We start from the raw sequence: 18,559 nt of genomic DNA on the forward strand, positions 1-18,559 counted from the left end.
CAGTGCTTAAAGCCTACGGTATTAAAGCGGTATATAAATTGTTGAAAGAAAAGGAAACATTAAAACATACTGGACATAATGAACCTTAAAACATATCGGACTTCTCTGGCTTTCAAATGACGCCTTGTCAGTGCAAATGGGTTGGGTGGTTGTAGGAGGCCTCCCCGTTGAACTGAGCCGACGGATTGTACTTGCCTGCTCACATGAGGTGATATACTATATAGCAACTCATCCTCTTTTCAGGATAAGAACTATTATAATCCTGGCAGATGTAGGGCTTGACCCATTAAAGTCTAGGAGACTCCCATGTACTTTGCTGAACTTTGGAGCTCATCTGACAATCTGTCATAATTTAGTGCATGTGTTATCGGATTAAACTTAAATGGTTTACTATCCGATTTACTGCCCCTGCATTCTAAGAACCATGTTTTCTTGCTGAAGCTGCCTCGAAAGCAAAACCAAAAATTGGCCACCAGGGGATCGGCTCTTCAGTCGTGCTTCTTCATTAGGCGCACAGCGAGCACGTGGTGTTTGCGGGAAGAATGTGATCCTTTACTAAATCTGCTTGAAGATCATCTGGACGTCTGCAGCTTCTCAAACGTGTATACATTTATTATACCAGCATGAAACTAGATTTTGAAGAGATGCTCCCGGGCGATTCTGGCTGTACTAAAAAACCCCAAATATTGAATTGGGGTAGGGAACCTTTTTCTCCTGTTGAAAGTCCGTTGACCTCCTATGAAAAGGGTCAATTGTGGTCTGCAGCCAATGGTGTATGGAGGCAGAACCACTGGTGGGAAGAGTTTGTAGCACTGCAGGGTTGCTCTGTACCATCCCATCTCTCTTTCTCTGTGTATGCCCACCTGTGCCCTCTTTTCTGCCTGGAAGTGTCCCCCCGCCCCCGCACCGCTTGACACAAGCGCCAATGGATTGATTGCAGGGGGGTTACACTCTCCATGTCTCCACCCGTTCCGCCCTTGTTTCCCCACCCACCCCTTTGACATAAGTCTGAATGGACTAGGAAGTAAAATACAAAGGGGATCTCTCCCTTTATCCCTGGGGGAAGACCCAGAAGACCCAAGAGAGGTGCATAGATCAGCTGCTTTCTTGCACAACAACTCCCAAGGAGCTGACATTGAGCTCAAGACCAAACTTAAAGACTTCCGCTGTTGCTATATGCTTGTTAGGAGTGATTAGTTAGCAGCAGGCCTCTTATTTACCTGTTGAAATGGTAATGTGTAGAAATCTGAAAGTATTTCCCCGCACCCCACCACCCTAGAGATAGCACACAGGGCAATGTATTTGGCACTGAATGCCAAACTGAAGACTTAGTTCTTCAACAATAACTGAGCTACGCTACAAGTCAATAATGTGTCATTTTTGTGTGTGTATGTTATCAAGAGAAACAAGAAGAAAACCCATTTTTTTGCCATGATTGTTCAGCCTGTCATGCGTAAGAAAACAACTAAGGCTGCAATGAAGCAGGCTGCGAAAATGCATTCCTAATGCAGTTTCCCAGCAAGTAATCCTGATGGCTTTTGAAAGCTTTCCATCGTCGTCCTCCCAGTCATTTTGTTTCCTCATCTTCCACACACATTGAGCTTGAGAGCATGGGAAGAAAAAAAAAAAACACAATACATCCCCAGCCATATAAAAGGCAGTGCAAAGCAATTACATTATGACAAACCGTAATAAAGAAGAGTGACGATCCAAACAATTTTAATTCACAGTTCTGTTACCAGCAAGGACAGCACGAAACACCCTCTGATAGCAGCAACAGTCAAGTATGCTCTTTTCAGGCGCTTTAGAGGGAGGCGTGATGCCCCGTGGCTGTACCTCCATTGATGGATGAGAGGGGTCTCTCAGTGGCTACTAGCCATGATGGCTATGTTCTGCCCTCCACAATTGGAGGCAGCAGTGCTTCTGAATACCAGTTGCTGGAAACGGCAGGCAGGGAGAGGGCTCTTGTGCTCAGGTCCTACTTGTGGGTTTCCCACAGGTATCTGGTTGTGAAAACAGGATGATGGAATAGATGGGTCACTGGCCTGATCCAGCAGGCTCTTCTTATGTCCTTACAGCTATCCAGTGTCAGGGCTGGGTGGCTGCTTTGCCCTGAGCACAGCAGGGTCCCCAGGAGCAGGGCCCCCAGGTTACCAATAAGCAAGTCCCATTTTGGGCAAAATGATTGCTGCAGTGGGTTGATGACCCTTGTGGTCCCTTCCAGCTCTACAATTATATGATTCCAAGCCTGTTCTCCATCCCTGGTAAACTCAGCCAGGGACAATCAGTGCTGCTCTTGCCTTGCACAGCTCTGATTCTTCACCTTTTTGGAGTTCCATCCTGGGTTGTGTTCCTTAGTTATACTAAGTGTAGGTTCACACCATACATTTAAAGCAAACAATTTCCCCCAAAGAATACTGGGGATTGTTTCTTTGGGGGGAGGGGAAGCTGTGTGTTTTAAGTGTGCGTTGGATGTGCTTCACATGCTTGGTGTGGATCTAGATGCGAAGTGATGTTCCATAATTATATTAAAAATTTTGTCGGTTTCCGAAGTGGAGCGGCGTCCTATGAAAATGTTAGAAACCAGCTTCCTCTTGCATTGTTGATTTCTTTTAACCTTTTCCAGGTTCCTGACCGTGTCCGCTTTGTCACATCAAAACAAGTCCCTGAGCTACAGCCTCTTAACTAATCCGAACGGCCTGTTTGGCATTAACCAGGGGACAGGGGACATCTACTTCAGTCGAAATCTGGATTACGAGAATGGTCAGCACCAGTACCTCCTCCTGGTTCAAGCAAGAGAAAACCAGGGACAGCTCAGCAGCACTGTTGAGGTCAGCAACCCTTAACAGCAATGCACATTCAATTCTCCCCTCCAGTCATTCCCTCTGTTTCCAGTGTCCCAAGCTGTGAGTGCCATTGCTGATCTAGCCAGGACAGCATTGCGTAAACATAATAGGGAGGTGCCAGCAGCCTGGGGGGGGGAATACTGAGGTTTGCCAAAGTACAAACAAACTTAAGAGATGAGAGGAGGAGCAACAGCAAACAACAACAGCAACCCAATGAGAACTAACTGTGTCCAGCGGCTGTGCAATGGAATTTGGTGTGGCGGCGGGTGGGGGCAAATGGAATGGAGTGGCTGGAATCCTGAACTGGTGAGTTTTCATGAGGTTTTTGTTTACAAAAAATCCAGAAAGTGCTGCAGAAGCATGGAGGACTGAATCTAAAATGGGGGGAAATGAGAGAACTGTAGTTGAACAGGTTTTTCCATCCCTGTTTGAAAACGACTTTTCAAAAAGAAACTCGCTGAAAAATATTGGAGGAGCTTGAGAGAAATCCTAACATCTTACATTACAAACTGCGGATACTCAGTAGCAGCAGTGGCCAGGGTGGTAGGATGTGGAGCCATGAAGCTGCCCTCCTGACAGTGGGGTGGCTGCAGTGAGTTGGGGAGCTGTGCAGACGCACAAGAGGAGCCAATCGACTTTTTGTGCTGCTAAACACTCCCTTGCCTTGTCCTTTTTCTAGGTTTGGGTTGTGATCACAGACGTGAACGATTGTGCCCCAGAATTCCAGCAGTCGATCTACACCAAAGACAACGTCCCCGAAACCGTGACTGTAACAACTGCACTTTTACAAGGTTTGCAAAAGATTTTCACATTTTGTTGTCAGACTTGCCCCTTGACTCACCTGGAATCCTTGAGAGCCATCATTGCCACCAGTTAAGCATAGACCAGGTACAGCCAATGGCCATGCTCTCCAGGTCATGTCACCCAACAGATCCCATAACCGCTGATGGCAGGAGCTGGATCCTTAGCAACACCTGAAGTTAACCCCTTGGCTCCCTCTGTTGTACCGATGAATTGATGCATCCATGGTTTGATTTCTGTATGAGGTTTCTTCTTACAACTTCCTCTGCCTCTGTATATTTGGTCAGCTCTTGTCCTTCTGCAGTCCCTCCCATGGGTGTTATTGGATAGGACATCTTCAACATATGCATCTTGAAGGCTGAAGATTACATCAACTTCACACATACATAGTAAAAAACACACAGCTGTGGATATGGCAACTGCCCAAATGAAGCCACCTCAATGTAGTTGTTATTTATTTACACGAAAGACGCTATGCATGTTTTTTTCCTGCCCCCTACCTCATTTAATCCCCACAACAACCCTTTGAGGTAGGTTAGACTGAGAGACCATGACTGGCCCAAGGCCACCCAGTGAACTTCCTGGCTGAGTGGGGATTTGATTCCTGGTCTCTCCCAGGTCTCAGTCTGACACTAACCACTACACCACACTGTCTCTCATGGCCTTTGTGCCTTTGGACAACTTCATTGCTGAGCACGGAGTATGTCTGATAAAGGCCCCAGGCCTAGCTTGCAGTCCACAGAGCTTGCAGAGCCAGCATGATGTAGCCTTAACTCTGTTATTAAACCAGCATCTTGTTTTTTTTGCTTTTAAATCCTTGAATATAATCTTCTGCAAGCAAAAAATCCTGAAAGGTCTCCTCCCTCCCCACCCTTTGCCCCAACAGTGTCAGCCCATGACTGTGATTCTGAAGAAAATGCAGAAATCCTCTATTACACCCTGAGCTCAGAGTTCAGCATTTCCAGTCACGGCACCATCTTCCCAGCCACAGAGCTGGATTACGAGCGTCCTAATCACCTGTATGAGTTCGTAATCATGGCGGTAGATAAAGGAGAGCCCCCAAGAACTGGGACAGCGACGGTCAGGATCCGCCTCTCAAACATCAATGACGAAGTTCCCAGGTTCTCACAAACAATGTAAGTATACGCCCCTTGTTGTTGTTGTTGTTGATGATGCTTCAGATGTTGTTTGATTAGTACCATGTCGGAGTTTCCATGCGATGATTGCGGCATCCTGGTGGTGTTTGATCATCCTCAGGTCATTGTGTGGAATGAGGTGAGATTTTGGGGGTGCCAGTAATAGCTGTCTGTTCCCACTGGGATTGATTCATGTGGCCCCTTATAAGCCAACCCCTTCCTCAAGATCAGGGGTCAGCAAGGTTTATCTTGCCTGGGCTGGATACCTCCATGGGCTGGATTGTGCGTGCCCCCGTGATTTTCAGTGTCTGAATCGTGGTTGGCTAGGCTGACACTGCTATGGTGAGGATGAAGGTTTAAAATGCCGAACAGTCACCCACCGGAAAACATTTTACAGTGTTCCCTACACAGGTGCTGCAGTATTTCAGTCCATTCTTTGTAACCAAAGTACAGAGTAGAGGAGGTGAAAATGTTTTGGGCAAAAAGTTCCCGTTTTAACAAGTTGATTTATTTGCTTCACTGGCTCTGCATTTGTTGTGGCTGCTTCAAATGCAACACAATTCTTAGCACAAAAAAGTGTTTCTGTCTGTGAAATGGTTTCTGCTGCTCTTATTACCTTTAAGTTTTGATTTTAGTTAAGTTGCCTCATGGATGTTTAAAAAAGCAGGGTTGGCATTCAGGTATTTTAAAGCATGGTGAGCAAATCATAGGAGTGGAAGCATCGTGTGTGATGCTCCGTACCCCCAAATAAATCAGCCTTGTAAATAAGCCAACCCAAGTAGCTAGCCTGCTAAGAGACCATTCACTCGCCTTCACGGAACTCTTGGACACCTGTGGCTTCCAGGTGACTTGTTAGATACAAAGATGTATATACACAGTATACATACATATCAACAGGATGCCCTATGACAGAGGGGTTTAAAAAAATCAGGGATAGGAGAACCCATAGCCCTCCAGATGTTGTTGGACTACGATAGCAATCACTCCTGGCTATTGGCCATTCTGGAATTAAAATCCAATAACACTCAAGCTCTTGTGCTCCAATCCTGCTTGCTGGTTTTCCCCAGGCAGCTGTGACAACAGGATGCTGCACTAAATGAGCCACTGGCCTGATCCAGCAGGCTCTTCTTCGGTTCTTAACACCTGGTTCTTAACACTCTTTTGCATAGTGCCCTTTCTTTCTCCTGAATGGGGAAGCAATTGGGGATGTCTTTTCTTACTGTCTTTCCACTGCATTTAGCACTCCAGATTTGATTCCCTTTAACCCTGTTTCCAAGTAACCACACTTAGCATTATGCCCTTTGACAGCTATCGGAGTTTCGTTTCGGAGGATGCAGGTCCAAACACGCTCATAGCTACAGTTCATGCCATAGACCCTGATGGAGATGGTGTTGCTTACAGCATTACTGGAGGCAATCAAAAGGGAAACTTCATTATCGACCCTCAGAAGGGTAATTATGTAATTTCTGTGTCTTAGATCTTTGGTTCCTATATAGATTTTTGGCTCCTATATGTTGCATGTGATTAGAGGTGGGGCAGAGCTTGTGTCTAAGCTGTTATAGTTATTCATGTGTGTTTAAAACACAGGTACATCATGTCTATTGCATCCTAGTCACTGGTTTCCTTGCTGTTGGGAATTGTTTCTCATCTGTATGTGGATGTGTTGAACTCATAGCATTTCTCTGCTGCTCTTAATGACTGATCTCATAGCATTCCCTATAACAGAAAGCAGGAATATGTGTCTTCTTGACTTACATTGCTCAAGGATTTCATTTGGTCCTTGCATTTAAGCAAACTGACCTAAGTCATGCTTGCCAAATGAATGTATGGATTTGGAATGCAATTATTCTTTGGTTTAATGCTTCTCTGAACTTTGCAATGCACTTCTTGCCTTTAAAAAAATCATCAAACATGCTTATATAAATGTGTATTTAAGATTAAAATGTGTTCAAAAATGCAAATTTTAATGATAAAATGTGGTAGTTCTTACTTGGAGTAACTGATGACTTTTCCTGATGTGGCTCCAGTCAAACTCTTCGCCTGCCTTTCTGGACTCTCCTGAGCCAGGGAGCTAATGAGAAGTAAATAAGATGCCACAGATCTGTCCTTCTCATCTTTGATACGTCTTATGGGTTCACTTACCATAAAAAATTAATTTTTTATGCAACTATTGCTTTTGCAATATTAATGCTCCAGATCTGAATATATTTCAGAAGCCGGAAACAGATGCCATCAAACGATGGTACAAGGAATTGACACAAACATCTTCCTGTAGAGATGGCAGCTTTCCACACCCCTTTATGGCTTGCTTTATGTTACAAATGCTTAGTGGTCTCATAATGCCACAGGTGTTAAGGTAAAACTGCCAGTGATGCAAACTATCCCACTGATGTTTGCGCCATTTAATCGCTGCAGTTCTATCACCAAGAAACTGGTGCTGCATAGTGCTCCTATGCTGAAAGATCTGGCATCTCAACACCACTTTTTTCTTTTGGCTGGCCTTCCTTAGCTGGGTGCCCTCCATATGTTGGTCATATTGACTGGGTCTGATGTGAGTTGTAGTTCATAACATTTGGAGGGGTAGTAGATTGGGAAAGCTGAGCTAGACAACAGAATCGATGATGGGTCAAACTCCAAAACTTTGAGTGGATTTTGAGTGGAAGAACATCCTCCCCCAGCAAAGAATTCATCTCAGATTAGAGATGACACCAGGAACTGTGGGAAAGGGCACCACCATGATTCCCAGTATTCCTCTGATGTTACAGTGCTCATCTACAGCAGGACCCAGGGATGTCGGGAGCAACTTTTTCAGTGGTTCCCCATTTCCCTGTATTAAGGATGCCAAAGAATTCCCACAAAACCAGGAACGGGAGTGGAAATTACCCATTCCTGCTTATTTGAGCCATGTCCGGAATAGAAATCAATCCAGCGGATAAATTTGATATTCACTAGTGTTGTTGGTTTCAGTCCACAAAGGACATGTCACTGATGCCACCCTGCCCCCTGCACTTTGTATTCCATTTTCTTTGCATTCAAATGAATGGTGTGGAACTGGAATAATGGTAACATCACTAATTCCATGGAATTTCATCACAGCCGTCAGCAAGATGAATAAAGGTTTTTTTTTTGTCAGAAGCCGAGCTGCAGCAGAACAGAGACAGTATTGCATGCAGTGATTAAGGGGCAGAATGGAAGCTGATTCCTTCTTACATCCATAGCTTGTCTACTGCTGTCTGTGCAGCAGTATCCCAGCCCCAAAACCCTGACACACCAATGCTGACGAGCCTTTCCCACTACCTCCTGCTGGATGAGGTCTCTGCGGCATGAACTTGTGGACTGATTTGTTCCAAACCCAATCCAGAATTCACTTTTTGTTTTAACTTCCGGAAGATGTTTCCCCACAAATGAGGTGATGCTGAATTATTGGCTCATGAATGGCCTGGAAAATAAGCACATAAATGTGTATTACAATTAAAAAGATCCGGTGAAGAATTGCACCCACTGGAGTTAGGTTTTATTTTATGAAATCTCAAGCCATGCTAAATCTGCTTGTCCTCAAAGTGCCTTAGCAAATTTTATTTTGCAGGAGATTTAACACATTTCCTCTGTTGGACAGTTTGCTTGGTTGCCAATTGTAGTTTTCTAGTTTTTGTGGAGATGGCCTTAGCATATATGCATCTTTTCTGTAACAGGTGTGAATTCTGTGTTGATTTTTGACTTTGGTACCCCCTGCTTGGTCAGACTCCCCAACATCTATGCTGTCTCCTTGGGCAGTTTTCTTTTAATATAGCGCTGTCAATGACAATTTGCTTGATACCCTGAAATGCCAAGGTGAAGCTAAGACACATGTCAAAATACAATCAGTGTAGGCGAAGGCATTTGCAAGGGGAAGTGAGTGGCACTTGTCATCTTCATAACCGTCCATTTGCAAACGACACTTCTTATTACATCGGATAAATAAAAGACACGATAGGATGGTGCTGGCACAGGAATGAATGACATCTGCTCACTGCAGCTTTTTAAATAGCTGAAGTTTGCTTTGCTTTTTAAAACAAACTTGTTTTAAAAATGTATTTCTGATTTTGCCAGCCCTCATATGACCCATAAGGTTGCTGCAGCCCAAGGCCCAGTGGAACAGAAGCTCCTCAGAGCAACTGTCAGCTTTGCTCTTTAAAGACCGGCAGAGGGTCAGAATGCAAATACAATATACCCAAAAAATTGCTGCAGGACTCAGATCTGGGACCTCCCTCCCACATCCAAGAATCATGCTCTCATTCAAACAGTAGTGGGCATTTTGTCCCTCTGTCTGAAACAAGGTGGTGGTACAATTTTAGGGGAAGGACTGGGGCAAACCAGTTCAGCATGTTTCTAGGATAGTGGGAGTACTTAAGGGGGATAACTGCAGTGGCAGCAGATATTTTGGGTTTCTTGTTTTATTTTTTACAGTTTAAAAATGGCATTAGTTCAATCAATCAATCAATCAATCAATCAGTGGATCTATAATATAAGTAAATATTATACTCTGCACATAGAAAGCTAGTATTTCAAGGATAGGGTTCAGCTAGAAGTTGTGCAAGGAAGTATTTTCATACACAAGGGGAGCATTCAAACAAGTTATTCCCTCGCCCTCTCCAGCTAGAGTTGGTTTGGTCTGGCAAGAGCTATACTGCTTAATTCTGCTGGACACGATTACCTGATATAACTAAACATTTGGAATTTTGGCATGGCATGAAGCTCCTGTTTTTGAAATTCAAACATTTGGCACAACAGCTTTAAAAGGTGTTCTGGGATTGATTTATATCCTACCCTTCATCTGGGTTGTTCAGGGCATGGTTTCCGACAATACTTCTGCAAAAGAGAGGGACTGGCTCAGAGTCACTCTGGCAGCTTCATGGCTGAGCATAGATTTGCACCCAGGTCTGCCTTTTCCAAATCCAGTACCCTGTGACCTCACCAGCAGCTACAACAGCAAAATACATTCTGATTCCAAACTGTCCTCCCTTTGAAATCTTTCACAGGGTTAATCCGTCTTCGCTCAAGCCCGCTTCCTAGGCTACAGGGTCCCGAGTATGTCCTCAACATCACGGCTACAGATGACAATGCCTCTGGTGGACCTCGCTCTCTTACAAGCACCGCTTTGGTCATTGTGCATGTGGATGATGTCAATAACAACAAACCTGTGTTTCAGAAGGTAAACAGGCTGCCTTGTGTCATGTCAAATACTTGGAGAGAGCAACTATGAACCCCCTTCTGTTTTGGCACACAGCATTCATGAAGAGCTAAGAGTGCAGCTCCAATTAACTTTACAGTGGTACCTTGGGTTAAGAACTTAATTCGTTCTGGAGGTCTGTTCTTAACCTGAAACTGTTCTTAACCTGAGGTACCACTTTAGCTAATGGGGCCTCCCACTGCCGGTGTGCTGCCGGCACACGATTTCTGTTCTCATCCTGAAGCAAAGTTCTTAACCCAAGGTACTATTTCTGGGTTAGCAAAGTCTGTAACCTGAAGCATCTGTAACTTGAAGCATCTGTAACCCGAGGTACCATTGTATATTGGTGGGAGGGGGGAGCACGTAGAGTTTTCTTTCACGCCCTGTGGTGGCCCCGGTGCAGGGCTGGAGGCCCGTGCCTGCTGTTTACATTACCAAAAAAATTAAAATAAAATAAAAGTTCCCGTACTTTTCAAAAGATCACGGTCCTCCCCATGGTTTCTGCCTCAGATCTGCTCAAGGACAAAACTATGCAGCTGAGATCATGATAGTTTGACCCTTATTTGTTGAGTGATTGGAGTTGATTGCCAATATTCTGGATTTTGCAGTGTATGTCAAGTTGTATTTAAGCGTGTCTTTGCATTATTATCACTGTCCTTATTTTTGCCAGTGCCAGCATTATCGTGAGCATGCCTCTGTGCTGGAAAACCAGCCAGTGGGAACCTTCGTGTTGCAAGTGGAGGCAACAGACGCAGATGAAGGGTCCAATGGCCAAGTGAAATATGGCTTGATGCACAGAGAAGGGACTCTCCCTGCTTTTAACATCCACCCTGACACAGGTAAAGCCATTGTGTTCCAGCTTTATTGGGCCTAGTGAGAATACAGAGGTGCCAGGTGACTGGGCCTTTAAAGGATAAAGTTATCAAGCTGAAAAATCCACAGACAGGCAGGAATGGAAGCATCTGTCAATTTTGCTTCTCTCACCTCCTTATTTTTCCAGTCTTAAAATTCAGCTCCCCATAAGTGCAATTTGCACTTAGGAAAAAAAATCTACATGAAAATTATTCAGCATTTTAGTGTGAATTTCTCCTAATAAACACGTTTTTGTATGCAGCTGTGACAAATGTGCACATTTTTTGCAAGAAATTCTGCCTAATATAATGCAGTTTTGTATGTACTTTTCACTATCTTACTTATCTCTGCAAACATTTCTCTGATATATGCATTTTTGTAAATCTTGCTTGGAGAACTGCATAGCAAAATTCAAATAAGTGCTAATTTTGAAGGAAGTCTGTGTTTTGGAAAGTGTAGGTTTGATAAATTCAGCTTTAGGTTGGTGCCTTTAGTGTGAACAACCAATGTGTCACCCCCCAAAAATGAGCAGCTTTTTGAGTTCTTCGGAAGGTTACACATAGCAGATGGTAGTGGAAAGATGGGGTCAGATATTATTTGATGTTGAAGTTTATGTTTAGTCACAGTCTTTAGGTTAAAATGGTTGATGATAATAAATGTATTACCCAGTTGTGGAGTTTGGATTTTTTCTAGTGGACCGACAGCCATTTACATTTGCCCTTTAATAGTTTACGATTTACCTAAAGATACTCCTGCTGAGTTGCAGGTGAACAGGCTGCATCTCTGTATCTCACTGATGGGTTGTAGATAGGGGTGGGGGAGAAATTCACTTCGGTTCACATTTTGATGCAGACCTACCCAATTCCCACTTCAATATGTGACAATATGTGAACTGAACTGCAGCTAGCTTTCCAAAATTCACACTTCTCTGAATTTTGTGGTGCGGTTCTCCAAGTGAATGTGTACAAAAATGTGTGTGTTCAGGAAAAGTCTACATAAAATGCTCACATTTGTTAAAACAGCGTACAAAATTGTATGTTGCATTTTAAATTATTGTAACCTGCCCTGGTGCCTTTTAAGGCAGGCATGTCCAAAGTCCATTTTGGGGGCCTAATCCACCCTGCCGGTTGGTTTAACCCAGCCCCTGTGACAGTTTATTTCCTTTGGTAAAATCCCCCCAAAAGCTCAACAACAAAAAAGGTCAACAACTTTGGTCGGCCCTTGCACATGTTCACTTAATCAAATCTGGCCCTCTTTGGAAAAAGTTTGGGCACCCCTGTAGGTGAAGAACAGGGATGATGATGATGATGATGATAACGACAATGTTGTGATGATGATGATGATGATGAAGAATTCGCTTGGGAAAATATGCAGATAAAGCAACATTGCAAACAAAAATGTGCACATTAGGAGAAATTTGTACTGAAATGCTAGTGAATTTTCATGTATCTTTAAAAAAAAGAAAAGAAAATAGCAAGTTGATATGGAAATATGGCAAACTGAACTTATAGATGGGGGGAAATGAGAAACAGAGAGGAAAGGACATTGACAGATGTAGATGAGTTTTAGTTCAGTTTACATCTTTCTTCCAGCACTCAATAACTGAAACTGCAAGAAAAAACAGCGGGCAGTAAACCCTCCTGCTTCTTCCCTCATCTCAGTCCTTAGTTAAATACACAGTATTGAATTATTTCTGCTTGTGGTCTTCTTTTCAGGCATCTTGACAACACTTCAGATATTTGACCGGGAGAAGCAGCGAGAGCATCCTATTACTGTGACAGCCACGGACCAGGCGGCCGAGCCCCTCATTGGGATCTGCCAGATCAACGTTGTGGTCTCGGATGTGAATGACAATAGCCCCAGATTTGAAAACACTCATTATGAATGTAATTGCGAATCCTTGGATAGTGTTTCAGTTCCCCCGATTGCGAGCTTACCTGAGGTCTAAGATTTATTGTGTGTGTTTCTGGTTTTCATATGTTCCCCCCACACCACCCCTGCTTCCTACAGATGAATTGTCACTTTTTCCTTTTTAGATCGGTTGCATTACCGTTTATTTAATATCCTGCTTTGCAGCCATAAAGGCTCCTGAAGATAAGCAGCTACATACAGATGCAACAATGCAAATACAAATGATACAAATTCAAAATATTTCAGAAGTGTTTGTTTTTTTTAAAAAAAAACCCCACACAAATCCATCCATGGCCCTGCCTTAACAAAAATGTTAGAGAATACAATAATACTTAAGCAGAATTTTGGCCTTATAAGAGTCCCAGGTGTGTGTGGGGGGGGAGCAGGGGGGGGGAGCTGGTGTCCCTGGATGGTTCCAGCAATGGCTCCCCTCTCTGCTTATTGCGATCTACATACTTAACTCAGGACTATTATATATAGGGAAACAATAGCAGAGCAGAATGCTCTTCTACAGGAATAGCAGGCCAATCCAAACCAGTCCTCCTAACCTCTGCTCTCCTCCTCCAGGGGAATGATGCTGGTGTTTGCCCACTATTGTGTATCTGCTTCTTTTGCCCCCCAAACCTGTGGGCAGGCAAATGTGCCACTGAACATAAAAACATAAGAAGACCCTGCAAGCGATAAAATCAGGGCACTTCTTCACCAGCTGCTTTTATTTTTCATGGAAAATCTGCAGAGTGTTGCCTGCAAATAGCGTTGAGCTTGGGTGGCTTGTAACATTGCTCTGCCCCACTGAGTTAATGAAATGCACTTTCCTAGACTTTCTGAGAGAAGACACAAGTGTTGGGACGAGCTTCCTCCGTGTTGCAGCCCATGACGACGACTACGGCTCCAACGCTTCCATCACGTATTCTGCAGCCAGTGGGAAAACGAAGTACTTCCAGGTCAATCCTGCTACAGGCTGGGTTTATGTCAACCAACCCTTGTTACAGGTACGTTGTGAGTTGCCTTTGGTCTGTGGCCAGATGTCAGCTGGCAGCATCTGCAGATGGTAGCTAGAGCAAGATGCCAAACAGGGAGACATGCAGCACTGTGGGTCCCTTTCTCTCCTGGCATAAATTAGTGCCACCCTGATGGCTGCACTTCAGCTGAGAGGGGCTTCCTCCTCCCCCTCCTGCTGAATGAATTATTACTTTAACCATAAAGCCATTCACAGCTGTCATGTCAGACTGATAACTCTTCTTGTGCCTTGGTGGGAAAAGAAGCAATAAACAGTTTTGACAGGTCATATCCGGGAGAATCGGTTTTTAAGTTTACCGTCATTCAAAACCTTCTGAAGTTCTGCAGCGAGGAATCTTAGGAACTTCTGTGAACGGAACGAAATTGTGCTTATGATTACTATGGTGATATACGGATTTAACAGTTGCAGGGTTCCCCCCCCTCAAAAAGTAGATTCTTTGGTAAGTAGAAGCTACAGGAGGCCCTAGCAGGCAATGCATGTTTGATGGGTTGCCAGAAAAGGATTGGAAAGACAACATCCTACCCACAGGAAGCTCTGGAGTGCTTGTGAGGCTCTAAACAGATGATGGTGGTGGGTTTTGAATCTTTCTCTGCTACTGTAGAAGATTGACAGTTTTACTTTAAATGAAGTTGATTTTTCAGGGATGATACACGGAAGTTGTTTATCATTGAACTGGGGTACAGTGGTACCTCAGATTAAGAACTTAATTTGTTCTGGAGGTCCGTTCTTAACCTGTATCTGTTCTTAACCTGAGGCACCACTTTAGCTAATGGGGCCTCCCACTGCTTCCGCGCTGGCGGAGCATGATTTCCGTTCTCATCCTGAAGCAAAATTCTTAACCCGAGGTATTATTTCTGGGTTAGCGGAGTCTGTAACCTGAAGTGTCTGTAACCCCAAGCATCTGTAACCCGAGGTACCACTGTCCTATTCATTTCACTGACACCTAGATCCATAGTATAAAAAAGGACAGTGGGTGGCAGGCATGGCAACTTCAGGCTGGGGGGACAGTTGTCATCAGCCCCCTCAATATTCTTTAGCAGGAGGCTCAGCCACCCAAATATTGAGGGGGTGGAGGAGGCTGAACCGCCCAGACGAGTCCGAGGCAGGCTCCTCCTGAGTATGCGAGAGAGAAGGAGCTGCGACCATTGGAGCTGCATAGTTCTGTGCAAGGCCTCCTGCTGATGATGCCTGCGCAAGGAGAAGGTTCTGCTGCGTGGGGCCACTGCTGATAATCGTCTGCAGGGTGTTGCTGCTCATTCTGCCTTTATAGTTGGAGGGGAAGCCCTTTTTGTGTGTGCAGAGAGCCTTTAATTACCTGGTCGCTCAAATCCTCAAGAAGCAAAAGGAGCCCATCACAATAAATACCAAAGAGCACAGAATGCCTGTATCCTGTATGGCTGTAGCAGTAGTGATTTAAAACAACACACCGATATCAGGAGCACAGCACTCTTACTAGGACCTAGCGAAAAGTTCTGAGCAGGCTTGCGAGAGCTCTAGAATTCTTTGTCACGTGGAACATTAACCCAGTCTGCAAGATGGAAAAGTGGAACACAGGAGGCGTCACAGAGACTTAGGCTGCAATCATATAAACCAGAGGTGTAGAACCTTTTGAAGTCAAAGGACTGCATTCCATTCTGGGTGACATTCTGGGAGCCACATGCCAGTGGTGGGTGGGGCCAGAGGCAAAATGTAGGTGGAGCAGTGAATGTTAATATTACAGTACCTTCGTACAGTAGACTAGTTTCTACACCCGCTTTCCACGTTCCATCCAGGGAAGCAAATGGCACATGCCAGCCAGGCAAAAACATTCTGCTGCGGTGCAAAGCAGGCTGGGTGAGGGAGTCTGTCATGGGGAGACTCTGAAGGGATAATCCGAGGAGACTATAGAGACATACTGGGCCTCATATCTGAGGTTCTCGACCCATGTTACAAGCATTTACCTGGGAGAATATTCCATAAAATACAGTGGTACCTCGGGTTACAGACGCTTCAGGTTACAGACTCCGCTAACCCAGAAATAGTACCTCGGGTTAAGAACTTTGCTTCAGGATGAGAACAGAAATTGTATGGCGGCAGCGTGGCGGCAGCCGAGGCCCCATTAGCTAAAGTGGTACCTCAGGTTAAGAACAGTTTCAGGTTAAGAACAGACCTCCAGAACGAATTAAGTTCTTAACCTGAGGTACCACTGTAGTGTTTATACTGTGCTTCGTGCAGACAGAGAGAGAGAGACAGAGAGAGAGAGACAGAGAGAGAGAGAGAGAGAGAGAGAGAAATCTATTTCCACCAAAGGTTTGAAGCGGGGGAAGCAACAGCTGCTTTTTCACGGGAAATAAGAAAAACCGAGGAGTACTTTGGCTCTGTCACTGGCGCTATTTGGAAGATGAAAGTTCTGAGCAGAAATAAAACATGATAACTGTGATACCGACAAAGCTGAATAGCTTCGATTTTTGTCTTTAAAAAGAATCACTCCCTGCTGAAGCAATCCTTTTCTTCCCTTGCCCAGAAATCCTTTATAACTCAACAAATCATAGCAATGGATGGAGGGAACAGGAGTAGCAAGGTTGAGCTTAGAGTTACCATCACCAGTGCAAAGAACCAGCCCCCTCAGTGGGAGAGGGACAGCTATGAAGTCGTCATTCCAGAGAATACAACAAGAGATACTTCCATTGTGGTAAGTTGGGTTTTCTTTTCTTAAAGGAAACAGTTGTGCAGTATTCTTGTAACTAGTATATTAAATTAGCACGCTGTAAAGAGTCAGTGCGGTGTAGTGGTTAGAGTGTTGGAAACCAGGCTTCAGATCCCCACTTGACCATGAAGCTCACTGGGTGACCTTAGGCCACTTAGCAACCTTTTGCCATTCAGAGCTGATGCTGCTGGGCTAGATGTACCATTTGTCTAACAGCAGAAAGGGGCATAGTATAGTCCAGGGATGGGGAACCCCGCTGATGCTGTTTGACTGCAACTCCCATCTGCATGACCTGTGGTCAGGGATGATGGGAGTTGGAGTCCAACAACATCTGGAGGGCCACGTGTTCCTCTTCCTAGTAGAATATTATTTATGCTGGCCTGATTTAACATGCAAATAAGTGTCAAGTCACATTAGATGTGGTTAAAATCCACGGTGGGCTCTTTTAAGCTTTGTTTGCTTAAGTTTCTTTGTATACAAAGAACTGCATGTGCTTCTGTAAGCATTTTAAATGTGTATCTTCTGAAAATGATCACTATCTGCTGAAGCAATCCTTTTCTTTCTCTGGTTTTGAATTGCGCAGACAATTAAAGCCACGTCTCCCCTTGGCGACCCACGTATCACATACAATCTTGAAGAGGGGCTGGTTCCGGAGACCAACATGCCAGTCCGATTCTACCTGACTCCCAACAGAGATGATGGTTCTGCATCCATCCTCATAGCTGAGCCTTTGGACTATGAAACCACCAGGTCCTTTTTGTTGAGGGTCCGGGCCCAGAATGTGGCCTCTGTGCCGCTTGCTGCATTCACCACCGTCTACGTTAATGTGACAGGTGGGTAATGTTCTGGTAACGGGGACAAAATGCCAATAGCATACCGCTTACTGAGCAGAGCCCCTTTCATTCCTGCTTCTGATTGCACTGTCCTAAATACAGGAACGTCACTTTGGGTGTGCTAGAAGATAGATTGCTGATGTAGACAGGTTTTGGTGGGTGCTTGCTAGCTGTGGAACTCCCTTCAGAAGACAGAACAAGTTCTGGTCATTTTTTCCAAAGTTGCGCTTTTTCTTTGGGTTGTCTTTCAACGAACAATGCTAAGTTGCTGTGATGCTCAGCTTCCATTCTCCTCAATATGTCACAGCTGGGTGTTGTGTAAGTAAACCCCAGGCTCATGCGCTCTCCGTGAACCCAACCCTCATGCCCTTCCCCACTTCGTCTTTCTCGACAAACCCTAGTTTGCGATCACATCTGTACAGGAAAGCTGCTGTCAATGCAAAGCAGCACAGGCAGCAGCATTCAAACCACAGTTTCCAGCTCTTGTTTGCAGGCAAAACACAGTCTGGGTAAACCATACTTTGTCTGGTTCACATGTAACGGAAAACTCTGTTTTACTGTGAAAAAGGAAGTGGGGGAGGCTGTGGGTGCAGGGAAGATTTGCATAAGCCTATGGCACCTTCCCAGCCCTCCAAACCATTGGGCATAAGACCCTGGGTCTCAAGGCACTGTGGCTTGCAAGACCCCCTAGATAAAGCAATATAATTTAAAAAACCCCTTAAGCATGCAAATGGTTATATTACATGGGCTGACTGCTTGAATTCTAAATACATTCTTAGATGTCAACGACAACGTCCCTTTCTTCACCTCCTCAATTTACGAAGCTTCTGTAACGGAAGGAACAGAGGTCGGGACTTTGGTTTTCCAAGTCTCTGCCACTGACCTCGACCTGGGCCAGAATGGTGAGGTAAGCCAGAACTTGCAAGATTCAGCATCAGACAACAGTGGAGTCTCTTTGCACAGGTTTTTTCAATGGGGAACAACAGCCAAGCACAGCTCCCTGACAGGTGTAATTGTATCTGGGGGCGGGTGGGCCAGTTTATTTCCAGCTTTTGCATGGGCTCATCCATCTACATTTTCTATCCCATTTCTGCATTAATCCATGATATCTTTTTTAATGGACTGAAGATTTATATTCTATACAAAATAAGTATCTAGTTATCATCTCAGTGTGTGAAATTCTAAACACACGTAATCCTAAAATACATTTTTTTGGGGGGGAGAGGGGAGTTTGGTACATTTCTAAAGCTGAGAAATGTATTAC

General features: G+C 44.5%; 1 protein-coding gene across 2 annotated transcripts in view; it reads left to right on the forward strand.

Moving 5' to 3' along the window:
• LOC310682707 (neural-cadherin-like) overlaps positions 1-18,559 on the forward strand; it is a 91,922-nt gene that overhangs the window by 35,653 nt on the left and 37,710 nt on the right. For both annotated transcript variants that reach the window (XM_083451797.1, XM_083451798.1), the window contains exons 4-14: positions 2,627-2,831; positions 3,526-3,637; positions 4,534-4,783; positions 6,092-6,234; positions 9,802-9,974; positions 10,663-10,831; positions 12,560-12,730; positions 13,575-13,747; positions 16,280-16,447; positions 17,046-17,295; positions 18,075-18,202. In XM_083451797.1, coding sequence (XP_083307923.1) covers positions 2,627-2,831; positions 3,526-3,637; positions 4,534-4,783; positions 6,092-6,234; positions 9,802-9,974; positions 10,663-10,831; positions 12,560-12,730; positions 13,575-13,747; positions 16,280-16,447; positions 17,046-17,295; positions 18,075-18,202 — 1,942 coding nt within the window. The remainder of the gene's footprint in view (positions 1-2,626; positions 2,832-3,525; positions 3,638-4,533; positions 4,784-6,091; positions 6,235-9,801; positions 9,975-10,662; positions 10,832-12,559; positions 12,731-13,574; positions 13,748-16,279; positions 16,448-17,045; positions 17,296-18,074; positions 18,203-18,559) is intronic.

The sequence above is a fragment of the Podarcis tiliguerta genome, assembly GCF_965153285.1.
Source record: "Podarcis tiliguerta genome assembly, chromosome: 8".
Taxonomy (NCBI): Eukaryota; Metazoa; Chordata; class Lepidosauria; order Squamata; family Lacertidae; genus Podarcis; species Podarcis tiliguerta.